The sequence below is a fragment of the Manis javanica genome, chromosome 7, assembly GCF_040802235.1.
Source record: "Manis javanica isolate MJ-LG chromosome 7, MJ_LKY, whole genome shotgun sequence".
Taxonomy (NCBI): domain Eukaryota; kingdom Metazoa; phylum Chordata; class Mammalia; order Pholidota; family Manidae; genus Manis; species Manis javanica.
Genome location: NC_133162.1, coordinates 73,775,033 through 73,802,584, shown reverse-complemented (window position 1 = coordinate 73,802,584; position 27,552 = coordinate 73,775,033). Strand labels below are relative to the sequence as shown.

The 27,552-nt window shown below is 39.2% G+C and overlaps 1 protein-coding gene across 4 annotated transcripts in view; it reads left to right on the top strand.

The window, feature by feature from the left end:
* The window catches only part of LOC140850423 (AN1-type zinc finger protein 4-like), a 77,482-nt gene that overhangs the window by 44,562 nt on the left and 5,368 nt on the right, over positions 1 to 27,552 (top strand). For all 4 annotated transcript variants that reach the window (XM_073241148.1, XM_073241147.1, XM_073241149.1 and 1 more), the window contains 3 exons: positions 10,729 to 10,876; positions 25,602 to 26,774; positions 27,281 to 27,335. In XM_073241148.1, coding sequence (XP_073097249.1) covers positions 10,729 to 10,876; positions 25,602 to 26,774; positions 27,281 to 27,335 — 1,376 coding nt within the window. The remainder of the gene's footprint in view (positions 1 to 10,728; positions 10,877 to 25,601; positions 26,775 to 27,280; positions 27,336 to 27,552) is intronic.

The following is a 27,552-nucleotide window of genomic DNA, read 5'->3' as shown; positions in this document are numbered from 1 at the left end:
TGGGTAAATTCCTAGAAGTGGAATTCCTGGGTCAAGTGGTATCTTTATTTTGAGCATTTTGAGGAACCTCCATACTGCTTTCCACAATGGTTGAACTAATTTACATTCCCACCAGCAGTGTAGGAGGGTTCCCCTTTCTCCACAACCTTGCCCACATTTGTTGTTGTTTGTCTTTTCGATGATGGTGATCCTTCCTGGTGTGAGGTGATATCTCATTGTGGTTTTAATTTGCATTTCTCTGATGACAAGTGATGTGGAGCATCTTTTCATGTGTCTGTTGGCCATCTGAATTTAGTATTTGGAGAACTGTCTATTGAGCTCTTCTGTTCATTTTACAATTGGATTATTTGCTTTTTGTTTGTTGAGGTGTGTGAGCTCTTTATATATTTTGGATGTCAACCCTTTATCGGATCTGTCATTTATGAATATATTCTCCCATACTGTAGGATACCTTTTTGTTCTATTGATGGTGTCCTTTGCTGTACAGAAGCTTTTTAGCTTGATATAGTCCCAATTGTTCATTTTTGCTTTTATTTCCCTGGCCCGGGGAGAAATGTTCTTGAAGAAGTCACTCATGTTTATGTCAATCAGATTTTTGCCTATGTTTTTCTCTAAGAGTTTTATGGTTTCATGACTTACATTCAGGTCTTTGATCCATTTCAAATTTACTTTTGTGTATGGGGCTAGACAGTGATCCAGTTTCATTCTCTTACATGTAGCTGTCCAGTTTTGCCAGTACCGTCTGTTGAAGAGACTGTCATTTCCCCATTGTATGTCCATGGCTCCTTTATCGTATATTAATTGGCCATATGTGTTTGGGTTAATGTTTGGAGTCTCTTTATTCCACTGGTCTGTGGCTCTGTTCTTGTGCCAATACCAAATTGTCTTGATTACTATGGCTTTGTAGTAGAGCTTTAAGTTGGGGAGCAAAATCCCCCCCACTTTATTCTTCCTTCTCTGGATTGCTTTGGCTGTTCAGGGTCTTTGGTGGTTCCATATGAATTTTTGAACTATTTCTTCCAGTTCATTGAAGAATGCTATTGGTAATTTGATAGGGATGGCATCAAGTCTGTATATTGCCTTGGGCAGGATGGCCATTTTGACGATATTAATTCTTCCTAGCCAGGAGCATGGGATGAGGGTCCATTTGTTAGTGTCCTTAAGAGGACTTCTCTTAAGAGTGTCTTGTAGTGTTCAGGGTATAGGTCTTTCACTTCCTTGGTTAGGTTTATTCCTAGGTATTTTATTCTTTTTGATGCTATTATGAATGGAATTGTTTTCCTGATTTCTATTTCTATTAGTTCATTGTTAGTGTATAGGAAAGCCACAGATTTCTGTGTGTTAATTTTGTATCCTGCAACTTTTCTGTATTCTGATATCAGTTCTAGTAGTTTTGGAGTGGAGTCTTAAGGGTTTTTTATGTACAATATCATGTCATCTGCAAATAGTGACACTTTGACTTCTTCTTTACCAATCTGAATTCCTTGTATTTCTTAGTTTTGTCTATTTGCCATGGCTAGGACCTCCAGTACTATGTGGAATAACAGTGGGGAGAGTGGGCATCCCTGTCTTGTTCCTGGTCTCAGAGGAAAAGCTTTCAGCCTCTCGCTGTTCAGTATGATGTTACCTGTGGGTTTATCATATATGGCCTTTATTATGTTGAGGTACTTGCCCTCTATACCCATTTTGTTGAGACTTTTTATCATGAATGGATGTTGAATTTTGTTTAATGCTTTTTCAGCATCTATGGAGATGGTCATATGGTTTTTGTCCTTTTTTTGTTGATGTGGTGGATGATGTTGATGGATTTTCGAATGTTGTACCTTCCTTGCATTCCTGGGATGAATCTCACTTGGTCATGGTGTATGATTCTCTTGATGTATTTTTGAATTCGGTTTGCTAATATTTTATTGAGTATTTTTGCGTCTAGTTCATCAGGGATACTGGTCTGTTGTTTTCTTTTTTGGTGGGGTCTTTGCCTGGTTTTGGTATTAGGGTGATGTTGGCTTCACAGAATGAGTTTCGGAGTATTCCCTCCTCTTCTATTTTTTGGAAAAGTTTAATGTGAATTGGTATGATGTCTTCTCCGTATGTCTGATAAAATTCCGAGGTAAATCCATCTGGCCCGCGTTTTTGTTCTTGGATAGTTTTTTGATTACCGCTTCAGTTTCGTTGCTGGTAATCAGTCTGTTTATATTTTCTGTTTCTTTCTGGATCAGTCTTGGAAGGTTGTATTTTTCTAGGAAGTTGTCCATTTCCCCTAGGTTTTCCAGCTTGTTAGCATATAGGTTTTCATAGTATTCTCTAATAATTCTTTGTGTTTCTGTGTGGCCTGTCATGATTTTTCCTTTCTCGATTCTGATTCTGTTGATGTGTGTTGATTCTCTTTTTCTCTTAATAAGTCTGGCTAGAGGCTTACCTACTTTGTTTATTTCCTTGAAGAACCAACTCTTGGTTTCATTAATTTTTTTCTATTGTTTTTTTCTTCTCAATTTTATTTATTTCTTCTCTGATCTTTATTATGTCCATCTGTCCGCTGAACTTTGGCCTCATTTGTTCTTCTTTTTCCTATTTTGATAATTGTGATGTTAGACTATTCATTTGGGATGGTTCTTCCTTCTTTAACTATACCTGGATTGCTATGTACTTTCCTCATAAGACTGCTTTTGCTGCATTCCACAGAAGTAGGGGCTTTGTGTTGTTGTTCTTATTTGTTTCCATGTATTGCTGGATCTCCATTTTAATTTGGTCCTTGATCCATTGATTATTTAGGAGCATGTTGTTAAGCCTCCATATGTTTGTGAGCCTTTTTGCTTTCTTTGTACAATTTATTTCTAGTTTTATACCTTTGTGGTCTGAAAAGTTGGTTGGTAGGATTTCAGTCTTTTGGAATTTACTGAGGCTTTTTTTGTGGCCTAGTATGTGGTCTATTCTGGAGAATGTTCCATGTGCACTTGAGAAGAATGTGTATCCTGTTGCTTTTGGATGTAGAGTTCTATAGATGTCTGGTAGGTCCATCTGTTGTAGTGTTGTTCAGTGCCTCTGTGTCCTTACTTATTTTCTGTATGGTGCATCTGTCCTTTGGAGTGAGTGGTGTGTTAAAGTCTCCCAAAATGAATGCACTGCATTCTATTTCCTCCTTTAATTCTGTTAGTATTTGTTTCACATATATTGATGCTCCTGTATTGGGTACATATATGTTTATAATGGTAATATCCTCTTGTTGGACTGAGCCCTTTATCATTATGTAATGTCCTTCTTTATCTCTTGTTACTTTCTTTGTTTTGAAGTCTATTTAGTCTGATAGTAGTATTGCAGCTCCTACTTTTTTCTCCCTGTTGTTTGCATGAAATATCTTTTTCCAGCCCTTGACTTTTAATCTGTGCATGTCTTTGGCTTTGAGGTGAGTCTCTTGTATGCAGTACATAGATGGGTCTTGCTTTTTTATCCATTCTATTACTCTGTGTCTTTTGATTGGTGCATTCAGTCCATTTACATTTAGCGTGATTATTAAAAGATACATACTTATTGCCATTGCAGGCTTTAGATTCATGGTTACCAAAGGTTCAAGGTTAGCTTCTTTACTACCTTACTGTCTGATTTAACTTGTTTATTGAACTGTTATAAACACAGTCTGATGATTATTTCTTTCTCTTCTTTTTTTTCCTTCTCCATTCTTCATATGTTGTTTCTATTGTTCTGTGCTCTTTTTAGGAGTGCTCCCATCTAGAGCAGTCCCACTGAGATACCCTGTAGAGGTGGTTTGTGGGAGGCAAATTCCCTCAACTTTTTGCTTGTCTGAGAATTGTTTAATCCCTCCTTCATATTTAAATGATAATCGTGCTGGATACAGTATCCTTGGTTCCAGGCCCTTCTCTTTCATTGCATTAAATTTATCATGCCATTCTCTTCTGGCCTGTAAGCTTTCTGTTGAGAAGTCTGATGATAGCCTGATGGGTTTTCCTTTGTAGGTGACCTTTTTTGTCTCTCTGGCTGCCTTTAATAATCTGTCCTTGTCCTTGATCATTACCATTTTAATTATTATGTGTCTTGGTGTTGTCCTGTTTCGATCCCTTCTGTTGGGAGTTCTGTGTGCTTCCATGGTCTGAGCAACTATTTCCTCCCCCAGTTTGGGGAAGTTCTCAGCAACTATTTCTTCGAAGACATTTTCTATCCCTTTTCCTCTCTTTTCTTCTTCTGGTACCCCTATAATGCAGATATTTTTCCTTTTGGATTGGTCACACAGTTCTCTTAATATTGTTTCATTCCTGGAGATCCTTTTATCTCTCTCTGCATCAGCTTCTATGCATTCCTGTTTTTCTGGTGTCTTTTCCATCAGTGGCCTCTTGCATCTTATCCATTCTGCTTATAAATCCTTCCAGAGATTGTTTCATTTCTGTAATCTCCCTCTGGACATCATCCCTTAGCTCTTGTATATTTCTCTGCGGCTCTGTCAGCATGTTTATGCTTTTTATTTTGAATTCTTTTTCAGGGAGACTGGTTAGATCCATCTGTGCAGATCCTCTCTCAGGGCTTGTCTGAACTATTTTGGGCTGGACTAAATTTTTTGCCTTTTCATGGTGCTTGCAGTGGCTATAGGCATGTTGCAGGTGTGTCAGCGGGGAGAAGAAAGTCGTTTTCTGCTTGCTGGTTGCCTTGTCCTTCTCCGCTGCCTGTGTCAGTTACCCACACTCCTGGAGCAGCCACCGGTTTAATCCCCTAAGCTGCTGTGGGCAGGGTCTCCATCAGAGCAGTGCGGAGCCCTGCAGGGAGTTGCAGGCATCCCAGGTGGGCTCCTCCACAATAGCAGCACCGCTGCCAGGCGGCTGTGTGCCAGCAGCGGCCTTTGAATCTGGCCTGGGCCGCTGTGCGTTGGGCTGGGATTCCGGTCGGCTGCTGGGAGCGCAGCTGCTCCTTCTGGCACTCCTGCTGGTGCATGCAGGCCTCTCCCACGCGGACCTCTCCCGGTCTCCTCTGGCATCACTGCCGCCAGCACGCATAGGCCTCTCCCGGGCTGTTCAGTTGCCACCATGGCGGGCTTGCATGAGCTGCTCCCAGTCCCCTCTGGTACCGCCGGTGCATGCGGGCCATTCCCAGTCCCCTGCGGCGCCACCACCCCCGGCGCATGCTGCCACTCTCCCACTACTGGGCCGGTGTGTCAGGGTCTGTGCCAGTTGGGGGAATGACTGGCAGGCTGCTTAGTGCCATGAGGGGCTTCAGAGCTTCTCTTTTGCCCAGGGGTTTAGGATGCCTAAAGTTCCCCGGGATTCCCAGCAGCTGGCTAAGTGTGCTGGGACGACTTCGTCCAGCTGTGGGGTCCCTGTGTCTTTAAGACTTGCAAAAAGCACTTGCTCTTCTTTTGTCTCAGGGGAGCCGGTTGCAGAGACCTCTCCACAGGTTTTGCTTTTCCGTTTCTCTAATATCCAACACCCCATGCACCTTGTGTCTGTTCTCCGGGTCCGGATTTCTAGAGATGCTTGTTTAGCAGTCCTGGGCTTTCACTCCCTCCCCGTTCCTACTCCTTTCTTCCCACCAGGTCTGGGATGGGGGAGCATTCACGTCCTGCCTGGCTGCAGCTTGTATCTTACCCCCTTTGTGTGATGTTGAGTTCTCACAGATATAGATGTATCCTGACTGTTGTACTGCATCCACTGGTGTCTCTTTTAGAAATAGTTGTATTTATTGTATTTTCATAAATATATATGTTTTTGGGAGGAGATTTCCACTGAACTACTCATGCCACCCTCTTTCCATGATCCTCTCTCTGTGGCTTCTTTTAATAGTCTGTCCTTATCCTTGATCTTTGCCATTTTAATTACTATATGTCTTGGTGTTGTCTTCCTTGGGTCCCTTGAGTTGGGAGATCTGTATACCTCCATTGCCTGAGAGACTATCTCCTTCCCCAGGTTGGGGAAGTTTTCAACAATTACCTCCTCAAAGACACTTTCTTTCCCTTTTTCTCTCTCTTCTTCTTCTGGTACCCCTATAATGTGAATATTGTTCCATTTCAAATGACCACACAGTTCTCTTAATATTCTTTCATTCTTAGAGATCCTTTTTTCTCTGTGTACCTCAGCTTCTTTGTATTCTTCTTCTCTAATTTCTATTTCATTTATCATCTCCTGCACGGTATCTAATCTGCTTTTAATACCCTCAATTGTGCTCTTTAACGATTGGATCTCTGACCAGAATTCATTCCTGAGTTCTTGAATATTATTCTGTTCCTCCATGAGCATGTTAATGATTTTTACTTTGAACTCCCTTTCCAGAAAATTCATGAATTCAGTTTCATCTGAATCTTTCTCAGGTGTTGTATGCATAATTTTACTTTGAACCAAGTTTCTTTGGCATTTCATATTTGTATATTGCACCCTCTAGTGCCCAGAAACTCTTCTTTCTGGAGCTGCTCTGCCCCTGAAGCAATGTCGGGGTTCGCAGGGGTGCAGTATTAGTGCCTGGGGGGAGGAAAGAGCTGTTTCCTGGTTCCCAGCTGCTATGCCTGCTCCACTGCAGAATCAGTGGGCCGAGCACACAGATATAAGCCTCTATGCTTTGCATTTGTAGTTACTGTAGATGTGGCTACCCTCTGGCTGGCCTAATGCTTGGGTAGGGTTTGCCTGTTTGTGAGCCATGGGGGCTGGCCGGGAGAAAGGCGCAGTAGGCTGTATATCATGGAGGGGGTCTTTCAAAGTGGGTAGCTAGCCAGGGAGCTGGAGTGCCTGAAGATCGAGAAAGTTCCCAACCTGCTGGGCAGAGTGCACCCGGACAATTTTGTCTACCTTTCTCCTGAGCAGTAAGCTCTGTGCAATCCTTGCCCCTTTAGCAGCCCTCTTGCTCTTAGGAAGTCTCTCAGCCTGCCCACCTTTCTTTTGTCCCAGAGCAGCCAGATATGGATCCCTGCTTTCCACAATTGGCTGGAATCTCAGTCTCTCCAGGTGTTCTGTCTGTCTTAGCTTTCCAATCCCCTAATCACAAGAGTGCCACGTAAGCACCGTGAAATGTACATTTGTGCTCCCAGAGCACATCTCCGGAGTTAGGTATTCAGCAGTCTCAGGCCTCCACTTCCTCCCTGCTCGATTTCTCTTCCTCCCACTGGTGAGCTGGGGTGGGGGAAGGCCTTGGGTCCCACCGGGCCACGGCTTTTGTATGTTACCCTGTTCCTTGAGGTTTATTCTTTTCTCCAGGTGTATTTAGTTTGGCGCAGATGTCTTTCCTGTTGCTCTTTCAGGATTAGTCATTTTAATTGTATTTTCATATTATATGTGGTTTTAGGAGAATGCCCCTGTCTCACCTCTCATGCCGCCATCTTTAATCCTCAGGACTGGTCTTTAAACAAGTTTGTTTTCTTTGGGCACATTTCTTCAACTGCTGTGATCAAACATGGTTTTATTAACTTACTATTGGTAAACAGAGTTTTAGCTTGGCTAGTACATAAGTCACCCAGGAACTTATTTTGGCTGCTGTCTCATTTGCATTGTACATTTTTATTTAGAAATTCTATTCTGATGACATACTCCATTTTAAATTTTCTGATTTTTCAACTTGCTTTTCTGCAAGTTTGAAATGCTGTGATGAGTCCTTAGTCTGGTTATGTCCAAATGCATGGTTTTTCTTTAGTACAGTTATAGTAACAGTGCATAATACACAGAATGCTTTGCCATTTAATTGATAACTTTCTCCTGTGCCTTGAAACTGCAGCACTTGAAGTCCACTATTCATTCTTTTTTTAACATGTTGGATATATATACTAGCAGTAAAAACAACCTATCATGGTACAATGATACGTGTGGCACTCAAACTGCTGTTGAATATTGATTGTGTCACATTTGTAGTGCAAGATACAATGCAAAGCTATGAAGGGCTATATATCTTTTGGGGCTACACTGCTGGTTTAGTACGAAAGCAGCCATATGAAATATGTGATCACATGAGTGTGTGGCTGTGTTCCAGTAAAACTTTATTTCTGGGCACAACTTTGTCATATAATTTTCATGGTATAAAATATTATTTTGATTTTTATCAACTATTTGAAAATTTAAAGAACATTCTTAGCTTGTAGGCCACACCAAAGTAAATGGTGGACTGAATTTAGCCTGTCACCGTAGTTTACCAAGTTCTGCTCTAAGAAGAAACAGAGTGAATTGGGTGCTTATTTGAATCATTCTGATACAAGATCTAGTATCTGTCACTTTTTTGTCTCATATCTTTTTAGTTAATTGTGCCACCTACTGCTTTTTTAAGTGGAAAGAAATAAAAGGAGGCATTGCAAGACTTAATTAAATGATAACTTGTCTATGAATGTCACACAAGGATTGACTTTGGAATAAACAATTATTCCTGTTGAAATAAATATTACATTTGTCCATCTCATTTTTAAATTGTATTATTAGATTAAAAGATTTAGAAAAGGCTAAATACAACATTAAATAAAGTATTTAGAAATCCAAGAAAATATTTGGAATATTTAAATAGTATAAAAGATATTTTTGATTAAGTTTATAAATTACTGTATTATCCTAGTCTAGTCACATTTTCCATTTAGAAAAAAAGTTGTGAGGGGCTTCTAACTGACCCTCATGAATCTGTGCTTTATGAAAGAAAACACAGTAATGTGTTTATTTGAAAAAAATAGGTGAATTTCAAAGTGTTTTTTAATTCTCTAAACTACATCCAATGAAATATTTATTGTGCTTATACTTTTGAAAATACATGCACATATTGTTCTCCACAGGAAAATAGTAAAGGACCAGTTTGTTCTGACAGAAAGTTGAGTCAGGAACCTCTTTCAGTATTCAGTATGGGTACTTGAAGTTAAAATACTACAGGATGTAACAGAGAAGTACTTAAAGTATTGCAGGGTAAAGTTAAAATAAGAATAGAGTATACTCGAGTCATTCCTTCCAACTCCAATGATGAACTGGTAAAAATCTTCAGTTATCCTTCCTTTTCAGGTATAGTTAACTTCAAGACAAGAGCCTTCACATACTGTTAAGTTCTGTCACTTACATGGGTACACAAGCATGACATGGTAACATCTTGCTTGGTGCCTGAGGAAGCAGCAGGAAATTGTATAAAGAATGGACTTTGGTATGAGACATCAGGGGATTTCAATCTTAGGGCCTCTATTTACTAGCTTTCTGGTCCAAACAAAATCACTTCTCTTGACTGCAGTTTCTTCATTTATAAAAAGGGACACCGTATCACCTTACATAGTTTTTGTGAGGATTGGAAATAATACATGGCAAGTACCTGGCAGACGGCATTCAGTAAATAGAGCAATGTTAATTCAGCATTGCGCCTGTTGTGTCAATTTTTATACTGTAGTCAGCATCTAAAATAGTAGAAGTGGTGGTCATGAGTCAAGCACTAGAGACTAAACTGGTTTTGGAGCCTATTCCGAGCATTCTCCCTTGTGATACCCATGCCCTCTATGCATATAAGTAACCCATGATTTCAGAATATCATCAGTTTTACCATTAAAGTTTAAGAATGGGGCTCTCCACTCTCTACTTTGCCTTCATGTGGTGGTACTATGTACTTCAGAAGCATTATGGAATATGCCCCTTATTAAGGCTATCCTAAACTGTTTTCATTTCTTACAACCATATAGAACAAGAAATCTTAACCCTCATATATCTTTGGTTTCCTTCCCCAGATACAAACTTTAGTTTTCCTTTAAATCAGTCAGGCAGAATGACTTCCACACGTTCTTATTTTTCTCTATTTAAAATTTTAGTCATTCTTCAAATATCCCAAGCTTGTGTTTTTAGCAAACCCTTACCATTCTAATATTCCCATTATTGAAAATGCTGAGTAATGTTGAAATTTAAGTAATGTTTCTGTTCAATTCAACAAACATTTATTGGATATGTGCCAGGCACTGTATCAGGTGCTAAGACTAGAAAGATGAATAAAACCTAATTTCTGCTTCCCACTTACTTACATATGGGAGGTAAGAGGGGAGGGTGACATCGAAGAATACATGTGAGGGTAGTGTGGTAAGTGCCATTATATTATGCAGTAAAAGGGAAGGGCCCCCAAATAATAATTTGTTGAGGTGTGAATAAATGTCATGGTGATTGGTTAGTAATTGAAATATTTTACATATTTAATAATTTGTGTCATGATTCGAGTGTCTTTTTTCATTTTACAATCTATGCTCTTCTAGGTGGTTACTCCAAACACACCAAGAAAAATCTTAAGTTACTCTTTTTTGTTGCTGTTGTTTTTTAAGAACAGAAAATATTCTGATGAAGTCTGAATGACTTCCTTTTTTTACAGAGAATCCTTTCAGGAGGAATAAAAATCTGGACTTCTGTGTGAATTTCTTTTTCTTCCTGGTTAATGGAAATCTGATCAACCTATGGTCTACGTTGCCTTGGCTGACAAAATGAAATCTGAACATTCTTGTGGAAATGGATTTTCCTGCTGTGGGAGTAATATAAGCAAGCAGATGCCAAAAGATCTTTACTTATGGCATACTGGCTTCAGAAAAAGCTTGACTGCCCTAGATTTACAGTAATGCTAGATCGTGATATTCCTCCCCATTTATTTTTTTCTCCTGCGAAATATATTTTTTGAAGTATAATTGCCTTGAGTGTACACTGACATGGCGGATTTATTGTTTTACCAGCAGCAGCATCTGTGGTTTCTAGTGCACATAGAATATTTTAAACCGTTGGGCCAGATATCAGGCACATTTCAATGGTAGTCATAATTTCTTTGCAGTCGTGGCACTGTGTATGGTTCACATACTGCGGAGGATAAGGAACTTGAGCATTCTCCCTCTGGGCAACAGATCATCGAGAATTCAATAACTAAGAATAAGATGAAGCTGCTGAAGGCCAAGATGGAGAACACGAATCCCAGCAAAAAGGTGACGCTCTTTGCACTTGGCCAGGCCATTCTCTTTGATGGTCCTGACCAAAAAAATTATATATATATATATATATATATATATATATATATATATACATACATACATAAAATATTACTCATTTCAAGTTTTTGCCTTCAGTTATTTGTTGACATATTGAAAGCGATGAATGGGTTTTTAGGCCAACAGCACATGTAATGTAATTTATGCTGCACTTAAACTAATTCATGATTTTTAATAATTTTGTAGTTCTAGAGCCAAGAAGGACAATAAAAGGAACCTCATCTTAATCTTACAGTAATTACTTTTTTAGATACTTTGTTAATATTTGCGTATTATGGGTATCTCCTCTTTCTGGGTGTGGATATGGAGTATACCTATGTTCAGCTTTACTAGGTACAGTTAGTTTTCCAAAGTGATTCCAAAGTAATTGAACCAGTTTACATTCTGTTCTGTAGTGAATGAGAACGGCAGTTTTCACACATCCTTACTAGTATTTGGTATGGTCCTTTTTTATTTTTGTCATTCTTCTTGATGTATAGCAGCATCACATTATGGCTTAATTTGCATTTCTCTGACTAATGAAGTTGAGCAACTTTCACATGTTCATTGGGTGTTTTGATATCCCTTTTTTGTAAAATGTCTATTCAAATCTTTTGCCCATTTTTCTGTAGGGTTGTATGATTTTGTTGTTCTTTTGTTTTGTTTTTTTGGTATCATTAATATACCATTACATGCGGAACATTATGTTTACTACACTACCCCCTTCAGCAAGTCCACTGCACAAACCCCATTACAGTCACTGTCCATCAGTGTAGTAAGATGCTGTAGAAGCACTACTTGTCTTCTCTGTGTTGCACAGCCCTCCCCGTGCCTCCCTCCACATTATACATGCTAATCTTAATGCCCCCTTTCTTTTCCCCGTCCTTATCCCTCCCTTCCCACCCATCCTCCGCAGTCCCTTTCCCTTTAGTAACCGTTAGTCCATTCTTGGGTTCTGTGATTCTGCTGCTGTTTTGTTCCTTCAGTTTTTTCTTTGTTCTTATACTCCACATATGAGTGAAATCATTTGGTACTTGTCTTTCTCTGCCTGGCTTATTTCACTGAGCATAATACCCTCTAGCTCCATCCATGTTGTTGCAAATGGTATGATTTGTTTTCTTCTTATGATTGAATAATATTCCATTGTGTATATGTACTACACTTCTTTATCCATTCATCTACTGATGGACACTTAGAGTGCTTCCATTACTTGGCAGTTCTAAATAGTGCAGCGATAAACATAGGGGTGCATCTGTCTTTTTCAAATTGGGTGGCTGCATTCTTAGGGTAAATTCCTAGAAGTGGGATTTCTGGGTCAAATGGTATTTCTATTTTGAGCTTTTTGTGGAACCTCCATACTGCTTTCCACAATGGGTGAACTAATTTACATTCCCACCAGTGGTGCAGGAGGGATCCCCTTTCTCCACACCCTCACCAACATTTGTTCTTGTTTGTCTTTTGGATAGTGGCGATCCTTACTGGTGTGAGGTGTTATCTCATTGTGGCATTTCTCTGATGACTAGTGATGTGGAGCATCCTTTCACGTGTCTGTTGGTCATCTGAATTTCTTCTTTGGAGAAGTGTCTGTTCAGTTCCTCTGCCCATTTTTTAATTGTATTATTTGCTTTTAGTATGTTGAGGTGCATGAGCTCTTTATATATTTTTGGATGTTAACCCTTTATTGGATCTGTCATTTTTGAATATATTCTTCCATACTGTAGGATGCCTTTTTGTTCTATTGATGATGTCCTTTGCTGTACAGAAGCTTTTCAGTTTGATATAGTCCCACTTGTTCATTCTTGCTTTTGTTTCCCTTGCAAAATTTCTGTGCAAAATTCCATGCAATTATGAATGGAATTGTTTTCCTGCTTTCTCATTCTATTAGTTCATTGTTAGTGTACAGGAAAGCCTCAGATTTCTGTGTATTAATTTTGTATCCTGCAACTTTGCAGTATTCCGATATTAGTTCTAGTAGTTTTAGAGTGGAGTCTTTAGGGTTTTTTATGTACAATATCATGTTATACACAAATAGTGACAGATTGACTTCTTCTTTACCAACTGGATGCCTTGTATGTCTTTGTTTTGTCTAATTGCCATGGCAAGGACCTCCAGTGGGGAGAGTGGGCATCCCTGTCTTGTGGGCATCCCTGTCTTGTTCCCGATCTCAGGGGAAAAGCTTTCAGCTTCCCGCTGTTGGCATGATGTTGGCTGTGGGTTTTTCATATATTGCCTTAATTATGTTGAGGTACTTGCCCTCTAAGCCCAATTTGTTGAGAGTTTTATCATGAATGGATGTTGAATTTTGTCAAATGCTTTTTCAGTGTCTATGGAGATGATCATGTGATTTTTGTCCTTCTTTTTGTCTATGTGGTGGATGATGTTGATGGATTTTCAAATGTTGTACCATATTTGTATCCCTGAGATGAATCCCACTTGGTCATGGTGTATGATCCTCTTGATATATTTTTGAATTCGGTTTGCTAATATTTTGTTGAGTATTTTTGCATCTATGTTTATCAGGAATATTGGTCTGTAATTTTCTTTTTTGGTGGGGTCTTTGCCTGTTTTTGTTATTAGGGTGATGCTGGCGTCATACAGTGAGTTTGGAAGTATTCCCTCCTCTTCTATTTTTTGGAAAACTTTAAGGAGAATGGGTATTATGTCATCTCTGTATGTCTTATAAAATTCCATGGTATATCCATCTGGCCCAGGGGTTTTGCTCTTGGGTAGTTTTTTAATTACTGCTTCAATTTTGTTGCTGGTAATTGGTTTGTTTAGATTTTCTGTTTCTTCCTTGGTCAGTCTTGGAAGGTTGTATTTTTCTAGGAAGTTGTCCATTTCATCAAGGTTTTCCAGCTTGTTAGCGTATAGGTTTTTGTAGTATTCCTTAATAATTCTTTATATTTCTGTGTGGTCCGTTGTGATTTTACCTTTCTCATTTCTGATTCTGTTTGTGTGTATTGATTCTCTTTTTCTCTTAATAAGTCTGGCTAGAGGCTTATCTATTTTGTTTATTTTCTCAAAGAACCAACTCTTGGTTTCATTGATTTTTTTCTATTGTTTTATTCCTCTCAATTTTATTTATTTCTTCTCTGATCTTTACTATGTCCCTCCTTCTGCAGACTTTAGGCCTCATTTGTTCATCTTTTTTCGAATTTTGATAATCATGACTTTACACTATTCATTTGGGATTGTCCTTCCTTCTTTAAATATGCCTGGATTGTGATATACTTTCCTCTTAAGACTGCTTTCGCTGCGTCCCACAAAACTTGGGGCTTAGTATTGTTGTTGTCATTTGTTTCCATATATTGTTTGATCTCTATTTTAATTTGGTCATTGATCCATTGATTATTTAGAAGCATTTTGTTAAGCCTCCATGTGTTTTTGAGTCTTTTTTGCTTTCTTTGTACAATTTATTTCTAGTTTTATACCTTCATTGTCTGAGTAGCTGGTTGGTAGAATTTCAGTCTTTTTGAATTTACTGAGGCTCTTTTTGTATCCTAGTATGTGTTCTATTCTGGAGAATGTTCCACGGGCACTTGAGAAGAATGTGTATCCTGCTGCTTTTTAGTGTAGAGTTCTATAGATGTCTATTAGGTCCAACTGTTCTAGTGTGTATTTCAGTGCCTCTGTGTCCTTACTTATTTTCTGTCTGGTGGATGTGCCCTTTGGAGTGAGTGTTGTGTTGAAGTCTCCTAAAATGAATGCATTGCATTCTGTTTCCTCCTCTAATTCTGTTAGTATTTGTTTCACATATGTCGGTTCTCCTGTGTTGGGTGCATATATATTTATAATGGTTATATCCTCTTGTTGGACTGACTCCTTTATCATTATGTAATATCCTTCTTTATTTCTTGTTACTTTCTTTGTTTTGAAGTCTATTTTGTCTGATACTAGTACTGCAACACCTCCTTTTTTATCCCTATTGTTTGCATGAAATTTCTTTTTCCATTCCTTCTCTTTTAGTCTGTGCATGTCTTTGGGTTTTAGGTGAGTCTCTTGTAAGCAGCATATAGAGTGGTCTTGCTTTTTTATCCATTCTAGTACTCTGTGTCTTTTGATTGATGCATTCAGTCCATTTATGTTTAGGGTGATTATTGAAAGATATGTACTTCTTGCCATTGCAGGCTTTAGACTCGTGGTTACCAAAGATTCAAGATTAGCTTCTTTACTATCTTACTGTCTAACTTTACTCACTTATTGAGCTATTATAAACACAGTCTGATGATTCTTTATCTCTCACCCTTCTTATTCCTCCTCCTCCATTTTTTATATGTTAGGTGTTTTATTCTGTACTCTTTTATGTTTCCTTTGACTGCTTTTGTGAGTAGTTGATTTTATTTTTCGCCTTTTGTTAGTATTTGGTTGGTCTGCTTTCTTTGCTGTGCTTTTATTTTCCCTGCTGACATCTATTTAGCCTTAGGTGAGCTTCCATCTAGAGCAATACCTTTAAAAAAACCTGTGGAGGTGGTTTGTGGGAGGCAAATTCCCTCAACTTTTGCGTGTCTTGGAATTGTTTAACCCCTCCTTCATATTTAAATGATAATCATGCTGCATACAGTACTCTTGGTTCAAGGCCCTTCTGTTTCATTGCATTAAATATATCATGCCATTCTCTTCTGGCCTGTAACGTTTCTTTTGTGAAGTCTGATGATAGCCTGATGGGTTTTCCTTTGTAGGTGACCTTTTTTCTCTCTCTGACTGCCTTTAATACTCTGTCCTTGTCCTTGATCTTTGCCATTTTAATTATTATGTGTCTTGGTGCTGTCCTCCTTGGGTCCCTTCTGTTGGGAGTTCTGTGTGCTTCCGTGGTCTGAGCAACTATTTCCTCCCCCAGTTTGGGGAAGTTTTCGGCAATTATTTCTTCAAAGACGCTTTGTATCCCTTTTTCTCTCTTCTTCTTCTTCTTCTTCTGGTACCCCTATAATGCAAATATTGTTCCGTTTGGATTGGTCACACAGTTCTCTTAATATTGTTTCATTCTTGGAGATCCTTTTATCTCTCTCTGTGTCAGCTTCTCTGCGTTCCTGTTCTCTAATTTCTATTCCATTAACAGCCTCTTGCACCACGTCCATTCTGCTTTTAAGTTCTTCCAGAGATTGCTTTATTTCTGTGTTCTCCCTTCCTACTTTATCCATTAGCTCTTGCATTTTTCTCTGCAGCTCCATCAGCATGGTTATGACCTTTATTTTGAATTCTTTTTCAGGAAGATTGGTTAAATCTATCTCCCCAGGGTCCCTCTCTGGGGATGTCTGGGTTATTCTTGTCTGTATCAAATTCTACTGCCTTTTCATGGTGATAGAGTAGTTGTAGGCAGTTGGCGCATATGTCAGCTGGGAGAACAAAGTCCCTTCCTTTTTGCCAGTTGCCTTCCCTTCCTGTGAGAATGGCGATCCCTAGCGGCTTGTGCTGGGCAGCTGCGTGCTGATGGGGCCTTTCCATCTGGGCTGGGCGGCTGTGGAGGAGGCTCTGCACAGCTCCTGTGGGCTTGGATGCTCTCAGGCTACTGCTTCGCTATGGCGGGGCTGTGCCAGAGGGGTTACATGCGGAAGGCTGTTTTTCACCGTTAGGGGCCTCAGAGCTGCACTGCCACCCACGTGGTTAGGGTGCCTGGTGTTTCCCGGGATTCCCAGCAGCTGGGCTGTGTGTGCCAGGACACTTTCCTCCAGCTGTGTAGCTCCTGTCCCTTTAAGACTTTCGGAAAGCACTCGCTTTTCTTTTGTCCCAGGAACACCGACTGTGGGTACCCACTTGCAGGTTTTACTGTTCCATTTCCCTAGTATCCAGCACACCACTCACTGTGTGTCTGCGCTCCCAGTGCAGATGACTAGGGCTGGCTATTTAGCAGTCCTGGGCTCCCTCTCCCTCTCCGCTCCGACTCCTTTCCTCCCACCAGTGAACTGGGGTGGGGGTCATGCTCGGGGCCCACGAGGCCACGGCTTGTATCTTACCACATTTGTGGGACACTGGGTTCTTGCAGGTGTAGATGTAGCCTGGCTGTTGTGCTGTACCTTCTCGTCTCTCTTTCAGGAATAGTTGTATTTGTTGTATTTTCAAATATATATATGGTTTTGAAAGGGGATTTCCACTGCCCAACTCACAGCGCCATCTTCGCTCCTCCCATGATGTGAACTTTTAAAAAATAACAAGTATATTCATGTTGGAGTGTTGTAAATCAGTTTTCTTTTGGTTCATTGTTTTGGAGGTCAATTTTCATCAGCTGAAATGACACTCTCATTTTCTGATGTATTTTTATAGTAGCTTTGTATGAATTTGGCCTACCTTTTTCTGTTTACTTCCTGATTTTGGGGGGGTGGGGGTTTTAATTTGCTTTAATGAATATTAACAATTGTGAGTAGACAAACGTGAAGATTCTGTGTGGCAAAGTAAGTATCTTATTTGAAAAGCATCCTCTTGTCTCAGTACAGTGAAATGCAGTTTTTTAAATCAATGGTGCTGTCTTATTGGAGGGTGGAGTTTTGTTTCCTAATTTTCTGATTTTGTTTTTTGTCTGTAGGCTCTTTACTTTCACATTCTTGCTGCCTTCTTTATCTTCACTGTCAAGTTCTCAACCAATGGGTGCCTTTTCTTTCTGACTTATGCCTTCTTCCCCCAGAAGTGGTGTCCTCTTGAAACCATCTCCTTAAGTCCTGAACAGTTTCAGATCAATTATTTCTGATTTTTCAATAGCCTATGTTACAATATCCTAGATCTTAAACCTGTTTTCATGTTTTTCATAATCAAGTGGGATTTTCTTTCTTTCATGCAGGTTTATCTTAGTTCCATCAGCCCTAGATTATCCACACCACTCTTTTTCTTTTTTTTTCTATTTTGGTGTCATTGATCTACAATTACAATGGCAACATTATGCTTACTAGACTCCACCCATTATCAAGTCCCCACCACATACCGCATCACAGTCATTGTCCATCAGCGTAGTAAGATGCTATAGAATCACTACTTGTCTTCTCTGTTGTATAGCCTTCCTCTTGCACCCCCCACACACATTATGTCTGCTTAACATAATGGCCCTCTTTCCCCCTTATCCCTCCATTCCCACCCATCGTACCCAGTCGCTTTCCATTTGGTAACTTTTAGTTACCAATGGGTTAACGTCTGGAGTTCCTATTCTGTTCTACTCGTCTGTGGGTCTGTTCTTGTGTCAGTACTAAATTGTCTTGATTACTGTAGCTTTGTACTAGAGCTTGAAATTGGGGAGCAAGAACCCCCAACTTTATTCTTCCTTCTCAGGATTGCTTTGGCTATTCGGGGGTTCCATATGAATTTTAGAACTATTTGTTCCAATTTATTGAAGAATGCTGCTGGTCATTTGATACAGATTGCATTGAATCTGTAGACTGCTTTGGGCAGGATGGCCATTTTGACAATATGAATTCTTTCTAGCCAAGAGCATGGAATGAGTTTCCATTTGTTAGTGACTTCTTTAATTTCTCTTGAGTGTCTTATAGTTTTCAGGGTATAGGTTTTTCACTTCCTTGGTTAGGTTTATTCCTAGGTATTTTATTCTTTTTGATACTATTGTGAATGGAATTATTTTCCTGATTTCTCTTTCTATTAGTTCATTGTTAATGTATGAAAAGGCAACAAATTTCTGTGCATAATTGCATGAGGTGTTATCTCATTGTGGCATTTCTCTGATGACTAGTGATGTGGAGCATCCTTTCACGTGTCTGTTGGTCATCTGAATTTCTTCTTTGGAGAACTGTCTATTCATATCCTCTGCCCATTTTTTAACTGGATTATTTGCTGTTTGTTCACAGTGCATGAGCTCTCTATATATTTTAGATGTCAATCCTTTATTTGACCTGTCATTTATGAATTTATTCTCCCACACTGTTGCATGCGTTTTTGTTCTATTGATGGTGTCCTTTGCTTTGCAGGTTTTCAGCTTGATATAGTCCCACTTGTTCACTCTTGCTTTTGTTTCCCTTGCCCAGGGAGATATATTCATGAACAAGTGGCTCATGTTTATGTCCAAGAGATTTTTGCCTATGTTTTTTCCTAAGAATTTTATGGTTTCATGACTTTCATTCAGGTCCTTGATCCATTTTGAGTTTACTTTGTGTATGGGGTTAGACAATGATCCAGTTTCATTCTCTTACATGTAGCTGTCCAGTTTTGCCAACACCAGCTATTGAAGAGGCTGTCATTTCCCCATTGTATATCCATGGCTCTTTTATCATATATTCATTGACCATACATGTTTGGTTTAATATCTGGACTTTCTATTTTGTTTCACTGGTATGTGGATCTGTTCTTGTGCAAATACCGAATTGTCCTGATTACTGTGGCTTTGTAGTAGAACTTGGAGTTAGGAAATGAGATCCCCCCCTTCTTTATTCCTCCTTTTCAGGAGCTTTGGCTATTTGGGATCTTTTCTGGCTCCATATGAGTTTTAGAACTATTTGTTCCAGTTAATTGAAGAATGCTGTTGGTATTTTCATAGGGATTGCCTTGAATCTGTAGATTGTCTTAGGCAGGTTGGACATTTTGAGAATATTCATTCTTCCTAGCCAAGAGCATGGGATGAGTTTCTATTTGTTAGTGTCTCTTTAATTTCTCTTAAGAGTGTCTTGTAGTTTTCAGGGTAAAGGACTTTCACTTCCTTGGTTAGGTTTATTCCTAGGTATTTTATTCTTTTTGATGCTATTGTGAATGGAATTATTTTCCTGATTTCTCTTTCTATTAGTTTATTGTTAATGTATGAAAAGGCAACAAATTTCTGTGTATTAATTTTGTATACTGTAACTTTGCTGAATTCCGATATTAGTTCTAGTATTTTTGGAGTGGAGTCTTTAGGGTTTTTTATGTCCAATATCATATCATCTGCAAATGGTGACAGTTTGACTTCTTCTTTACCAATCTGGATGCCTTGTATTTCTGTATATGTTTTGTCTAATTGCCGTGGCTAGGACCTCCAGTACTATGTTGAATAACATTGGGGAGAGTGGGCATCCCTGTCTTGTTCCCCATCTCAGAGGAAAACCTTTCAGCCTCTCGGTGTTCAGTATGATGTTACCTGTGGGTTTATCGTATAAGGCCTTTATTATGTTGAGTTTCTTGTCCTCTATATCCATTTTGTTAAGAGTTTTTATCATGAATAGATGTTGAATTTTGTTGAATGCTTTTTCAGCATCTGTGGAGATGATCATGAGGTTTTTGTCCTTTTTTGTTGATGTGATGGATGATGTTGATGGATTTTCAAATGTTGTACCATCCTTGTATCCCTGCATTGGATCCCACATGGTCATGTTGTATCATCCCTTTGATGTGTATTTGAATTCGGTTTGCAGTATTTTGTTGAGTATTTTTGCATCTATGTTCAACAGGGGTATTGGTCTGTAATTTTCCTTTTTCATGGCATCTTTGGCTGGTTTTGATATCAGAGTGATTCTGGCTTCATAGAATGAGTTTGGGAGTATTCCCTCCTCTTCTATTTTTTGGAAAACTTTAAGGAGAATGGATATTATGTCTTCTCTATTTTCTGATAAAATTCAGCGATGAATCCATCTGGCCCATGGGTTTTGTTCTTGGGTAGTTTTTTGATTACCGATCCAATTTTGTTGCTACTAATTGCTCTGTTTAGATTTTCTGTTTCTTCCTTGGTCGGTCTTGGAAGGTTGTGTTTTTCTAGGAAGTTGTCCATTTCTTCAAGGTTTTCCAGCTTGTTAGCATATAGGTTTTTGTAGTATTCTCTAATAATTGTTTGTATTTCTGTGTGGTCTGTCATGATTTTTCCTCTCTCATTTATGATTCTGTTTATGTGTGTAGATTCTCTTTTTCTCTTACTAAGTCTGGCTAGGGATTTGTCTATTTTCTTTATTTTCTCAAAGAACCAGCTCTTGGTTTCATTGATTTTTTTCTATTGTTTTATTCTTCTCAATTTTATTTATTTCTTCTCTTATCTTTATTATGTCCCTCCTTCTGCTGACTTTGGGCCTCATTTGTTCTTCTTTTTCCTATTTCATTAATTGTGAATTTAGACTATTCATTTGGGATTATTCTTCCTTCTTTAAACAGGCCTTGATTGCTATATACTTTCCTCTTAAAACTGCCTTCACTGCATCTCACAGTGGTTGGGGCATTGTGCTGCTGTTGTTGTCATTTGTTTCCAAATATTCCTTGATCTCTGTTTTAATTTGGTCATTGATCCATTCATTATTTAGGAGCATGTTGTTTAGCCTCCATGTGTTTGTGTGCCTTTTTGTTTTCTTTGTAAAATTTCTAGTTTTATACCTGTGTGATCTGAGAGTTGGTTGGTAGAATTTCAACCTTTCAGAATTTACGGAGGCTCTTTTTTTGGCCTATTATGTGGTCTATTCTGGAAAATTTTCCATTTGCACTTGAGATAAATGTCTATTCTGCTGCTTTTGGGTGTAGAGTTGTGTAGATGTCCGTTAAGTCCATCTGTTCTAGTTTGTTCTTCAGTGCCTCTGTGTCCTTACTTACTTTCTGTCTGGTTGATGTGTCCTCTGGAATGAGTGGTGTGTTGAAGTCTCCTAAAATGAATGCATTGCATTCTATTTCCTCCTTTAATTTTGTTAGTATTTGTTTCACATATGTCAGTGCTCCTGTGTTGGGTACATACATACTTATAATGGTTATATCCTCTTGTTGGACTGACCCCTTTATCATTATGTAATGTCCTTCTTTATCTCTTGTTACTTTCTTTGTTTTGAAATCTGTTTTGTCTGATACAAGTACTGCTTTTTTATCTCTATTGTTTGCATGAAATATCTTTTTCTGTCCTTTCACTTTTAGTCTGCGTATGTCTTTGTGTTTGAAGTTAGTCTCTTGTAAGCAGCATATAGATGTGTCTCGCTTTTTCATCCATTCTATTACTCTATGTCTTTTGATTGGTGCATTCAGTCCATTTACATTTAAGGTGATTGTCAATAGATATGTACTTATCACCATTGTAGTATTTGCATTCATGTTTACCAAAGGTTCAAGGGAATCTTCTTTGCTATCTAACCATCTAATTTTAACTCCCTTATTACACTACTATAAACACAGTCTGATGATTCTTTATTTCTCTCCCTTCTTATTTTTACTCCTCCACTCTTCATATGTTAGGTGTTTTATTCTGTACTCTTTTGTGTTTCCTTTGACTGCTTTTATGGATAGTTGATTTTATTTTTTTGCCTTTACTTAATATTTGGTTTGTCTGCTTTCTTTGCTCTGATTTCTCTGGTGACATCTATTTAGCCTTAGGAATACTTCCATCTAGAGCAGTCCCTTTAAAATACCCTGTCGAGGTAGTTTGTGGGCAGCAAATTCCCTCATCTTTTTCTTATCTTGCAAGTGTTTAATCCCTCCTTCAATTTTAAAACAATAATCTTGCCAAATACAGCAATCTTGGTTCAACACCCTTCTGTTTCATTGCATTAAATATATCATGCCATTATCTTTTTGCCTGTAAGGTTTCTGATGAGATGTCTGATGATAGCCTGATGGGTTTTCCTTTGTAGGTGATCTTTCTTCTCTCTCTGGCAACCTTTAATACCCTGTCCTTGTCTTTGATCTTTTACATTTTAGTTAATATATGTCTTGGTGTTGTCCTCCTTGGGTCCCTTGTATTGAGAGATCTATGGGCTTCCATGTTCTGAGAGACTATTTCCTTCCCCAGCTTGGGAAAGTTTTCAGCAATTATTTCTTCAAAGGCACTTTCTATCCCTTTTTCTCTCTTCTTCTTCTGGTACCCCTATTATGTGAATATTGTTCCGTTTGGATTGGCCACACAGTTCTCTTAATATTCTTTCATTCCTAGAGATCCTTTTATTTCTCTCTCCCTCAGCTGCTGTGTATTCCTGTTCTCTGATTTCTGTTCCATTAACAGTCTCTTGCACCTCATCCAGTCTGCTGTTAAGTCCTTCTGTTGATTGTTTCATTTCTTATATCTCCCTCTGGACTTCATCCCTTAGCTCTTGCATATTTCTCTTCATGTCCATCAGCATGGTTATGGCTTTTATTTTGAATCCTTTTTTAGGAACATTGGTTATATCTCTCTCGCCCTGCCCTCTCTCTGGGGTTGTTTGAGTGATTTTTGACAAGACCAGGTTCTTCAGCCTTTTAATGGTGATAGAAGTGATCGCCAGCTGGTGGTGCATGTGTCAGCTGGGAGAACAAAGTCTCTTCTGGCTTGCTGGTCACCTTGCCCTTCTCCGCTGCCTGTGCCGGTTACCCACACTCTAGGATCAGTCTCTGGGTTAATCCCCTGAGCTGCCATGGGTGGGAAGCCCTTGGGATAGCATAGAGCACTGTGGAGGGGTTGCCAACTTGCCAGGTGTGTTCTCCTGCAAGAACGGTGCCCCTTCGTGCCTTCCAGACTTCACACCGGCTTCCTCTTCCTGTCCCTGTCAGCTGCATGCTGGCAGCAGCCTCTGGGTCTGGCCTGGTTAGCTGCGTGCTAGGAGAAGACTCTGTGTGGCTGCTGTGGGTGGAGCTGGTCTGCAGCAGTGGTGAGTCAGCCAGTTTGCTTGCAATGCCAGTGGGGTAAATGAATGGCCAGCTGTTTATCGCCGTGAGAGGCTTCAGAGCTGCATTGCCATCCAGGGGGTTATGGTGCCTGAAGTTCCTTAAAATCCCCAGCCTGCTGGGCTCAGTGTGCCAGGACGATTTTGTCCCCCTGTTAAGCCCTTGTCCCTTTAAACTTTTAAAGTGCCCGCTTTTCTTTTGTCCCACTGGGAGCCGGCTGTGGGGACCCACTTGCAGTCTCAGTCTCTGACTTTACTTTTCCATTTCTCTAATCTCAAGTACACCATGCAATGTGTGTCTGTGCTCCTGGTGCAGATTACTAGAGCTGGTAATTAGCAGTCCTGTGCTTCCAGTCCCTCCCTACTCTGATTCTTTTCCTCCCACCATTGCACTGGGGTGGGGAGAGTGCTAGGCTTCTGCCTGGTCACGGCTTTGTAGCTTACCCTTTTCATGAGATTCCGACTTCTTGCAGATGTAGATGTAGCCTGGCTTTTGTACGGTATCTTCTGGTCTCTCTTTTAGGAATCATTGTACATGCTGTTTTTCAAAAATACATATGGTTTTGGAAGGAGATTTCTGCCGCCCTAGTCACACCACCATCTGGAGCTCCTCTCACACCACTCTTTTTCTTCATGTCTTCTTTCCAATCCTTCCATCCTCCCTCCCTCCATCCCTGCCTTCCTTCCTTCCTCTCTCTCACTGCACACCCTTGTCTCTCACCACAGGCAGAAGCTGTGCAGAGTCCCCTAGATTTTGTATTTGGGTATTTTCCTACTTAAGGTAACTTGAAGTTAATTTTATCTATTACCTGGTTTAATGAAATTATGAATTATGGTTGATTTTTTTATATTGTTCATCTGTATGATTGTTTAGAGGATGCATGAGGGAAATTCATATTTAGCCATCAACTGTTAACCTCTAAGCCCAGAAGTCATCATCTTCATTTTTGAAAAATAGTTTATTTTTGCTGAGTATAGAATTGCAGAGTAGCAAGACAAGACCCTAGGCTAAAAGCGACTACAGGAGCTTAGGTATCTTTCCAAGATTCTTCTTTCTTTGAATGTTTAGCTCCTTTAGTTTGTGCCTCAACTGATGTCCACTGAATTATATTTCTTATAAGTTGGGAGTATGGTATGTCATCAGGTATTCCATTGTATCCTGATGCCCATATCAGCTCATATCTTAAAGATAAGGGCTAAGACTCCATATATTTAATTTGCAACTTTATCCGTAACATCAGGAATTGTTATGACACCTTTATTATAACCTACTGTATTGGTGACCCCTAAACCACTGCAGATTTGATGATTAGCTTAGGAACACTCATAGGAGTATTATATAGGTGTATTGATGGCTACGATTTATTGCAGCAAAGGGGTACAAAACAAAAGCAGCAAAGGGAAAAGACGTATAAGGTAAAGTCCAGAGGAAACCAGGCACAAGCTTCCCAGAGTCCTTTACCAGTTGTGTCTCATAGGACATGCTTAATTCCTTTTAATGAGTTATGTCAGCACATGCAAAGTGATGTCTACCATGGAAGCTCATTTCAGAATCTCTGCTCAGGGGTTTTATTGGGGGCTGCTCATGTAGGCACCCTCTACTTAGCATGTACCAAAATTCTAGACTCCCAAAAGGAAAGTTTAATGTCAGTGTAAACCTATTGTTTGCACAAACAGGTTAGGCACAATGAAGACAGTCTTATTGGTTAGGTTGATGGGAGTCATCCTGAAATACAAGTTCCCAGAAGCCACCCAAGGGACAACCTTGCAAGCAGGCCTTTTCACAGATAGCACTTTAGGCTTGTTAACTCTTTTCTGCAATATCTACCTAGCCAAATACCATCTTACTAGGAAAAGTTGTTGGATATCTAAAGTAGGTCAGCAATGTTATATCCAATATTACCAGTGGGTTTACTTCTCAGCAAAACTCTGACAGATAATCAGAAATGAGGAAAATCAGTGAAGCAAATTACTTTAACATTCTCAGAAAATTTACTTACTGAAGGAAAATAGCAAAATTCTTCTTAATCATAAGCTTAAGCTTTCGATATTTTTAAACATTTTAAACTGAGGTAACCAAAATGTCAATATGCTAAAGGAAAATAAGTTTCTTCCTTCATTAATTTTTGTTAATGGGCCAAGAAAATTACTGTAGTAGGAATTATATATTCACTCTTTTCTTTTAGCCTAAGAAAGCTGTCAAGGTAAAACCTCATCCACCTATAGCTCCTCGACCTTCTAGTAGTTCCACGGCAGCTGCTCACCACAGATTGTCAAGGGCTCTCCCCAACATTGGGCAGCCTTGTTTGCCTTCTCCTGGGGATGCTTATCTACGGGAAATATCCAGCGGTGCAATTTCAAGTTTGGCAGCTCTGCCCCCTGCTGATGGACCCACGTCATCTATAGCTAGCGGTTTTCCTACGGAAGATGACTGGGAGAGTAACCCACTGTCTCATTCCAATAGCAGCATCAAACTGCGACCTCGGATACCCCATACGGAGTTGGAAAGTGACAAAGAGCTTGTTGATCCTCTTCTCCACCTTGGATCATCCTTGCCTAGGCAGACAAAACACTTTTCAGGAAATTTGATATCTAATAATGAGAATGACACTGTTTTATCTCCGACTTTAGAAGAGTGTGTAACTGAAGAATCGCTTCTACCTGAAGTAGGTTCTTTTGCTTCGTTTGCAGAAGGAAATGGTGATGAACAGAGCAGTGTCTTAGAAGGCACTTGGAAGGGAAATCCAGAGTTCTTACTCACAAATGGTGATAAAGGGTTGAAAGCTACAGAGGAGCATCTTGAACATGTTGCAAGAAGGTTAAGTGGTGAATCAGTAGAGACTACAGTTCTCAACCACAATGACTTAAGTCCTCACAAAAAAAGACTCTTGTCACCTCTTTGCTATTCTACACCAATGTCACTACATAATTCTGTGGTGAAACCACAGAGACCACCCAAATGTTTTGCGTCTGGGAACCTCCAGTCTTCTACTTCACAAAAAGTCCTTCAGTCATTGGATGTTCGAAATAAAACTGATTCTTCTTTCTCAAGGTCTACTTGCTTTCAAGCTGTTAAAGTTGATTCCCCTGGGAAAAGATCTGATATTATTTCTCAAGTTGAGGCTAGGGATATCACAGAAATGGCTAACAAGGCTTCTAAAGAGCCTGTTGATTGTGTAAATAATACAGGTTCTCTTGCTTTGCTGGCCCAGAGCGCAAGTAGGGACAGTTTACAGAGCACACGTGGGGCAGGCAGGCTTCAGACCTCTGGAATTGGGCTGTCTGCAAACCTCCAGCATTTTCAGGAAGAAAGCTTCAGGAAAAGTTCTCCCCAGTTAGAACCTACAGAATTTTTTTCAGTAAGTATTTGCCTTTCAGTATGTTCAACTAGTTATCCTTGTAGTGATTCAATATATTTAAGGTTTGGCTTTTGTTTACATACTTAAGGAGGCATAAGGTTGAATTATTTTCCTAAGTTTCTCTTAAAATGTTTATCCAGTTTGTAGAAATCTTTCTGACAGTTGAATTTTAAGTAATGTTTTAACCCTGTATTGAAAACTGTAATTTGAAAATAATTTTGTGTAAATAATTTATCACAGATTTTCAAATGATATTTTTATTAGTGTTTTCTTCAAATAAATTTTATTTGAACCATGAAATATTATTCAAAGATAAATAATAAGTACAATATTACTGGAAGTGAGAATCAGGTTCCATGTTAATTTAATTAAAAATTAGAGTAAATAGTTAAAAATGAAAGCTCAACAGCATTTTTTGTAATAAAATACAAGTATTTCATGTTTGGTGACTTTTCTTCCATTCTCCATTAACTCACCTCTATAAATGTTTTGTGTTTTAATTGTAGTCTGCTCATGGTATTGGAATGAATGGAAATAATACAGCAGCAGGGAAAAGAATAGGTAAGCCACAGATGATTTTGAAAACAAAATCATCTCATTCATACTGCTGACCTTTCAAAGAGAAATAAGAATTCTCTGTAGTGTGTACAGAGTATGCTCTGCCTAAACTTTGTTCCACTTAAGGAAATGATTATGAAAATTCACTGTAGGACATATTTAAAGTATAAAACAAAAATTTAAATGGAGGTCTCTGCTATTGAGGAAGAGATATGGTCTA